The sequence below is a fragment of the Antechinus flavipes genome, chromosome 4, assembly GCF_016432865.1.
Source record: "Antechinus flavipes isolate AdamAnt ecotype Samford, QLD, Australia chromosome 4, AdamAnt_v2, whole genome shotgun sequence".
Classification (NCBI taxonomy): domain Eukaryota; kingdom Metazoa; phylum Chordata; class Mammalia; order Dasyuromorphia; family Dasyuridae; genus Antechinus; species Antechinus flavipes.
The window spans coordinates 131,596,226-131,604,532 of NC_067401.1; the positions used below are offsets into that span (position 1 = coordinate 131,596,226).

General features: G+C 38.5%; 1 protein-coding gene across 2 annotated transcripts in view; it reads right to left on the bottom strand.

Moving 5' to 3' along the window:
• The window catches only part of ODAD4 (outer dynein arm docking complex subunit 4), a 79,440-nt gene extending 76,723 nt beyond the window's left edge, over nucleotides 1-2,717 (bottom strand). For both annotated transcript variants that reach the window (XM_051994460.1, XM_051994461.1), the window contains exon 1: nucleotides 2,476-2,717. In XM_051994460.1, coding sequence (XP_051850420.1) covers nucleotides 2,476-2,589 — 114 coding nt within the window. In that variant the 5' untranslated portion in view covers nucleotides 2,590-2,717. The remainder of the gene's footprint in view (nucleotides 1-2,475) is intronic.
• Between the last annotated feature and the right edge of the window lie 5,590 nt (nucleotides 2,718-8,307).

Consider the following 8,307-nt stretch of genomic DNA (forward strand, 5'->3'; position numbering starts at 1 on the left):
CAACATGTTTTTTATTGGCCTTTGACTTCTCTCATTAAAATATTTCTAAGAAGTAGAAATGACAATTGCCTTTCTCAGAGAGATGCCATTCCTCACCCCAGGCCACTTTCCCTTTGAGTGTCCTTTATGCTCTTTCAAGGTCATAGGTCTTGGTTGCCATTTTTATCCAAACTAGTTTCTCCCTAGGTACAAGTGTGATGTGTGCCTGGGAAATACAAGAAAGAATTTGGGTATCAATGATCAGTTGATTCAGAGTTGTTGTCTGCCATTCATTTTCAAAGAAGATCTTGACATCAGGGACATGATGCCATAACAAAAAAGTGTAGAGTTGGATTTAAGTGAGGGAAGGATGTGCAAAGTCGCCAGCCTCCCTTTTTCCTTCAGAGCCATCTGGGTCCAGTGGCCAGAAATAGATCAGGATGACTGGAAATGATCTTGGATGCAGTGGGACACCTTGGCCTTTTTAAATTAAAGTTTTTACTTACATGAACTGATGCTAAGTGAAGGAGTAGAACCAAGAGAACATTGTACACAGCAACAACAAGTTATGTGATGATCAGCTGTGATGGACTTGGCTCTTTTCAACAATGAGGTGATTCAAGGCAATTCCAAGTGCCATCTGCATCCAGAGAGAGAACTATGGAGACTGAATGTGGATCAAAGCATAGTACTTTCACCTTTTTTTTGGTTTGCTTTTTTTTCTTTCTTGTGTTTTTTTCCTCCTTTGATCTGATTTTTTCTTGAAGCAGCATGATGACTATGGAAATATGTTTAGAAGAATTGCACATATTTAACCGCTATCAAACTGCTTGCTATCTAGGGGAGGGGCAAGAATGGAGGAGGAGGAGGAGAAAGGAGTAGATAGGATGAAAAATTTGGAACTGGATTTTGCAAAGATGAATGTTGAAAATTATCTGTGCAAGTATTTTAAAAAATAAAACTTTTTTTAAAACAACCTCGTTTATCTAGTTTAAAAAAATAGAAAAAGAAAAAAAAAATCAAACTGGGAGGGGAAGACACTTGGGGCTTCTGGACAAAACTGAAACAACTGCTATTTACATTCACTCTGAGACAATCAAGGCCCAAATAATGATCAAGGGGGCTTGATGTGGGACCTATAATGAGCTCTTTAGTGAACTAGAACCTAGAAAGGTTAAAAATGTATTTGTTGTTGTTCATGTTCTGTCCTGTCCAACTAGGTATGCCATTTTTGCCATTTCCTCTTCCAACTCATTTTACAAATGAGGTAACTGAAGCAAACAGAGTTAAGTGACTTGTCCAGAGTCTCATATATAGTGAGTATACTTGACAGGATTTGAACATAGGTTTGCTTGATTCCAGGAAGGGCACTTTTCCACTGTGTCACCTAGCTGCACCTAAGAATGTATTCTTTGTAGCAAATGATATCTTAAAAACACATCCAATCCCATGCTTCCTGTGTCCACTGGAGAAGCAGTCCATGATGGGAAGGAGCAATTTATGCTACTTTTGAACAGCAGTCGGAAGGAGGAGGTTCAGAGGAATCTAGTGGATGATTAAGAGGAATTGATAATTAACTTAGGGAAGTGGTTACAGGTGTTTTGTTGTTCAATTGTATCGACTTATCCTGACCCCATTTGGGATTTTGTTGGCAGAGATACTAGAGTGGTTTGTCGAGCTCATTTTACAGATGAGGAAACTGAGGCAAAAAAAATACCCAAAGTCATGCAGTAAAATAAGTCTTCTTACCAAATATTAAACACATACTAAATCTAAAGGGGACAGTTAGGTGATGAAGCAGACTGAAGTCAGGAAAACCTGAATTTAAATCTGGCCTCAGACACATCAGTTGTGTGATCCTGGGCAAATCAATTAATCCTGTTTGCCTCAGTTTCCTCATCTGCACAATGGGCTAAAGAAAGAAATGGCAAACCACTCCAGTATCTCTGTCAACAAAACACCAAATGGGGTCTCGGAGACTTGGTCAGACTGAACAAAAAGTCTTAAGTAATGTGTGGGAAACAAAATCCAAACAAACAAATTCTAATTCTTCCCTTAAGGAATTCACATTTTCAAAGGCAAAACTAAGACTAGATTCATAAGTAAATAGCTGTTAAGAGCACCATCTGGGAAGGCTTCAGGGAGGAGGTGGCCCTAAAGCTGGGTCTATAAGTATTCTAAGAGTAATTAACTCCCTCATGGGCAAAGATTATTGGAAATTGATGAAGTTAACAGCAATCTTTCAAAGAAATGGTTAATGGAAAATGTTTGGGACGAGTTAATCTAGGATTGTAATGGATTTGGACTGAAGGGGATGATGAACGATCAATCTTGGGGAACAGAGTATCTCTGCCGGCATGGATTGGGGATTATGAGAGATAATTTGACAGAAATTGATCCATCCGGAGTTGGGTATATCGGTAATCGATTAAAAACTCGTGTAGTCGACAATAGCTGATCAACGATCGAATCGATGGGTCTGGAGCGGGCACTCACTTTGGTGAAGCACAGAGCAGCCTTCTGATATTCCCCGCATAAGTAGAGCCGCTCGCCCTCCGCCATGTAAGAGGGGAAGGTGCTCCGAAGGTCCTCAAGATCCAAGTCCGACATGACAGCCCGCTTTCGGGATCAAACACCCTGTGGGGAAGAAACAATGAAGAGTTCAGGAACCTTTAGGGATCCAGCCAGCTTGTATAACACCCATCTCCTAGCAACCGAGGGTCGTGACACCACTTCCGGTTCCGCTCTTCCTCCCGCTTCCCATTCGGTCGCATTGAATAGTGCGCATGCGGGCCGCCGGAGATGAGGAGCACGCTTACTCCAGCTGGGCTCCGCACCGCAGACCAGCGTGAGGGTGGAGGGCCATGTGCGTGCCTTCCACGTGCTCCCGGACTGCTCTCCTGGGCTTGTTTGCCGAGAAGTATAAACGTAGGAAATGGTTTGCCCTTCTGTTCTACCAGCATGAGATTTATTTATCTCCCTGCCTGTTGTAGAATATGATGACAGAACCCCTCCCCCTCAAAAAAAAAAAAATCCCCCGGACTCCAGGGGTTACATTTTCCTCGGGGCGGGGAAAGATTACCATAAATAATGTACGTAGACATAAATTAATGAAAGCTCTTTGCAAATAAGGAATGAGTATATAAATGGAAATAGAAAACCAAAAACCCAGAATAAAACCCAACCTTTTCCGAAAGGAACTCGTATTCTGATGGGGCAGATGGGGAATGCCCAAACCATTGATTAGGGAGGGCTTCTTGCTTGAGGTGGCCCTGGATCTAAGCTTGAAAGCCAGGGGTCGTGTTTATTGCAACCTTAAGTCACCATGCTAGTGCAAATTCAAGTAACCCCTAGAGGGTATATCATGTTCGGGAAATGCAGTAGGTAGGCAGGATCATAGAATCAGATTTAAAGGTGGAAAGATCCTTTCCTCCGGCTATCCCATTTTTTTTTTTTTTTAAACAAATGAGAAAAGATATCATGAGAGATTGTGATTTGCCTGGAGTAAAAGTGTCTGAGGAGGAATTCCATTCAGGTCTTCCTAAACCTGGGTTCAACATAATTGCCTCTCATTTTGGTTCAGTTATAGAGTGTAAATAACAACTAATAATAATAGCTGGCCTATAGTGCTGGAAGATTTGCACAGTGCTTTACAAATACTTTCTATTTTATCCTCAGCAAATCTGGAAACAGTTGCTATTATTATCCCCAGTTTGCTGAAGAGGAAGCTCAGATAGCTAGAGGTTAAGTCTGTTGCCCAGAGTCAAACAGCTAGTTTGGTGGCTAAGTGCTTTAGAGGCTGGAACTTGGAATCCACCTGAGTGAATTCTGCTTCAGGTACTTAAGTTACTTACCATCAATTACTCCATTTGTCTGAGAATCTGTCTATAAATTATTTCCCCCCCAATTTTCTTTCTTTCTGGTCTTAACTATAATTGTTTCATTAATAAGTTTTTTTAAGAAATAAATTAATGTAATCAAAATTATCCATTTTATACCTCACATTGTTCTCTCTCTGTATAAATGTTTGCCTATTAATAAATCTGACTAGGAAAATGTTCCATGTTCTTCAAATTTTCTTGTAATATCTCTTTATCTAGGTCATGTATCCATTTTGATATTATCTTGGTAAATGGTTTAAGATATTGATCTATGCCCAATTTCTACTAGATTGTTTTCTCAACAGTTTTTATTAAATAATGAATTGTTATCCCTCAAACTTAAGTCTTTATACTTATCAAATACAGGGTTACCATATTTATTTGCTACTGATTTGCTTGTTCCACTGATTTACCTGTCTATTTCTTATCCAGTACCAGATATTTTTGATAATTATTGCCTTATAATATAGTTTAAGATTTGGTATTACTAAACCTCCTTCCTTTATATTTTATTTCCATCAGTTCCTTTGATATTCTTGACTTTTTTTTCCTTCTAAATGAATTTTTTTTCTTGTTTCTTCTAATTCAGTAAAATAATTTTTGGTAATTTAATTGGGGTAGCATTGAATATGTAAGTTAGTTTAGGTACCTGCCCATGAAAAATTAATATTTCTGCAATTAAATATTTTATTTGTATTAAAAAGGTTAGGGTTTTTTTTTTTTTTAATAATTTTGTTTATATAGATCTTGAACTAGAAGGTTTTTTTAATTTGGCCACAAGGGAGTCTTAATGAATATGGGTGTGAGGGAAAAAGATGATTCAAAGGTTTCTGCTACAGTTAGCAAACTGTATGATTAGGACATTAGTGAAATACTCAATAGAATGAGAAAATTTGGGGATAGGGCTCTGTTGTGGAGAAAAGATAATGAATTTTGTTTGAAGGTAGTTAATTTGAGATGCCAATGCAGTAGCCTTGTGCTAATAGGGCATTTCATTATGTCAGAATTTTTGATAGAGATTAGGATTTGGGAGCTCACTGTTAATAGACAACAGTTGAATGCATGGGACCCATTGAGCTCACCAAAGGAGAGAGAGAAGTCCCTAACTGTACTTATAAATAGGACAATACTTAGGGGTGGGAGAAGCAACAAAGAAAGTGAAAAGGGAGCCACAGTACATGCAAGAGGACTAGGACAAATTTAGTGTCAGAAAAGCTGAGGTTAGGTGTCCAAGAGAAGGGTCACATGTTACACAGAGGTCAAGGAGGAAGAGTATGGACAAGAATTAGCAGTTAGATGCTGATCAATGACCTTAGAGAAGGCAGCTTTCATGGAGTCATGAACTTGATTGTAAGGAAAGAAAAGCAGAGATGGTAATGGCAACATAGAAAAGAGCTCTTTCTAGGAGCAGGGCGATGAAAGGAAAATTAAATATAAAAGGAGAGTTTGAAGGGATGGCAAGATGAAACGAAGATGTTTTTATGGACAAAAGAGAACAGGTTATGTTTATAGGCAACAGAGAAGGTGTCGGGGAGAGACTGAAGATGAGAGAGATCATTGTTATGAGACAGATTTCTCAGCATTGGCTCCAAACTACCTGGGTGAAATTTGTCAAGAAATTTGACTTCAGATTTTTCATCTGTCAAATGAAAGCATTATGTCTCTAAATCTAATTTAGAGTAAGAGTAGATAGATTCAATGCTCAAAAAGTTATCAAACTGTGCATACCCTTTGATCCAGCAGTGTTTCTACTGGGCTTATAGCCCAAAGAGATACTAAAGAAGGGAAAGGGACCTGTATGTGCCAAAATGTTTGTGGCAGCCCTGTTTGTACTGGCTAGAAACTGGAAAATGAATGGATGCCCATCAATTGGAGAATGGTTGAGTAAATTGTGGTATATGAACATTATGGAATATTATTGTTCTGTAAGGAATGACCAGCAGGATGAATACAGAGAGGACTGGCGAGACTTACATGAACTGATGCTGAGTGAAATGAGCAGAACCAGGAGATCATTATATTCCTCAACAATGATACTGTTTGAGGATGTATTCTGATGGAAGTGGATCTCTTCGATAAAGAGAGCTAATTCAGTTTCAATTGATCAAGGATGGACAGAAGCAGCTACACCCAAAGAAAGAACACTGGGAAATGAATATAAATTGCTTGCATTTTTGTTTTTCTTCCTGGGTTATTTATACCTTCTGAATCCAATTCTCCCTGTGCAACAAGAAAACTGTTCAGTTCTGCACACATATATTGTATCTAGGGTATACTGTAACCTATTCAACATGTATAGGACTGCTTGCCAACTGGGGGAGGGGGTGGAGGGAGAGAGGGGAAAAATCGGAACAGAAGTGAGTGCAAGGGATAATGTTGTAAAAAATTACCCTGGCATGGGTTCTGTCAATAAAAAGTTATTAAAAAAAAAAAAGAGTAGATAGGTTCAGAGGCATCAAGAGAGTGTTTGGTCTTGACAAGATGAAGAATTATCTCTCATTTGGACACAGGTTCACAGTAAGAGAAGCTCAAAGTAGAGGATAAAGGAGCTCCTAAGAGATAGCTTCAGTTTTCTCAGTAAAGTAGAAGATGAGTAATTTGGGGATTTCTTCGCAAAAGATACTGGAATGGTGGGCAATTTCCCTCTCTAGCTGATTTGATAGATGAGAAAACAGGCAAATAGAGCTAAGTGACTTGCCCAGGATCACACAGCTAGGAAATGTCTGAGACTGGATTTGATTTTAGGTCCCCATAATCTATCCATTGTACTACCTAGTTGCCTTAACAAGCACTTATTAAGCACCTACCATGTATGTTCCAGGACCCCAAGATACAAAGGAAAATAAAATATTCAGTGCCAGCAAGGAGCTTACAATTTACTGGGGCAGACAAGTCCACCTAGAAGTATTGTCAACAGAAATGTGACAAACCAGATTTATTACAAGAAAATTGAACATGCATACAGAATCCAAAAGTAACCAGTCTTTACAAAATTTACAGTTTTATAATAGACAGATAGAAGGAGGAGCAAATACCAGGAAGGGGCATGTCATGGGAGGAGGGAACAATAGTCTACCAAAGGTGAGGAAAAAAAAAAAACAAGATCACTTCCCATGGAGAGAAGCAAGGTAATGGCAAAAGCCTCATTCTTTTCCCCTGAGCACTGCTAGATCATGAAGAGAGGAAGGTCTGCTTTTCTGTAAAGGACCCCAGCTGCACAAGCAGTATTCTAACTTGGCACAGACTGGTTGGCACCTGTCTTGCCTCCCTTGTGGACACCCAGGGAGTCTAGCTTGGGGGTACAACAACAAGGAATTTCATCCTTGACACATTCAGGGTCTCCTACATGCTCTGTTTCTGGAAAATATGGCAAGTAAAAAAGACAAGGTCAGGGGACCCCTTCACAGTACTTAATATCCCCTTTATGTTAGTCAAAGGCAATTGTGGATAAAACAGTACTGTGGATACTCATTGGAGCAGTCCCAAGTACATAATGGAAATGGAACCATTAACTATGCACAGTGCAAGCCAGAATAAGAATGGCCAAAATTAGGGACTAATTCAAAGGGAAAAAATCCAACTACATCAAGATAATCAAGAAAATGTAATATATGGATTCAGAAAACAAAAGCCAAGGAAATACAATAATGAACAGCAATGACACACATCAAATCTCCCTGCAACTCAGTACTCCTGCCCAATAGCCATTCAATCAACACAGTTCTTTCTGGATCTCAGACATCCCATTTAGTCATCAGGTTCCTAGCACATCTTTCTTTAGGGCAGTCTGGAAAATACTGTGTCTTCAAGGGCACCCCTCCACTGAATTTTTCCATTCCATTTCCAGATTACTTACAGAGGCTCCTCATTTATTCTTCCTAGAACCCCTGACCAAACATATGTCAATACAACTTGGTACAAATTGTCAAAAGATATTTCTCCAATAGTTCATGTTGTGAAAACCAACTTGCAATTCTAATTAGAACTCACAATTCTAATCTAGCACCAAAATTAGGAAATCAGAGTTTACATAAAACTTTAAATCTAGTCAGTAACAAAACTAAAGCACCAAAAAAAGTCAGAGTTTACCTAAAACTTTAGGGAATTTAGGTTACAAATACCCTAGGCCATTTCTATCTCATTCTAAACTCAACCTATGATAAACACACTGTTCACAATAAGCCAAAAGGCCATTGATATATGTAAGATATCCAAATACAAACCAAACATTTTAAATACCTCAGAAAGCAAAACTATCCAAATCTTCCAAATTATATATGTATATATAAGATATAGATATTCTTGTGATCTTGTTGGTTCCTCAAAATTTTTACTCAAATCTTTTTAACTTCACAATATTTACCAATTAACTTAATTATTTTAGGACTCTAAATTTTAACAACATTTAATTTAAATTAATTCTGATTCAATTCAGTTATCCAAAATT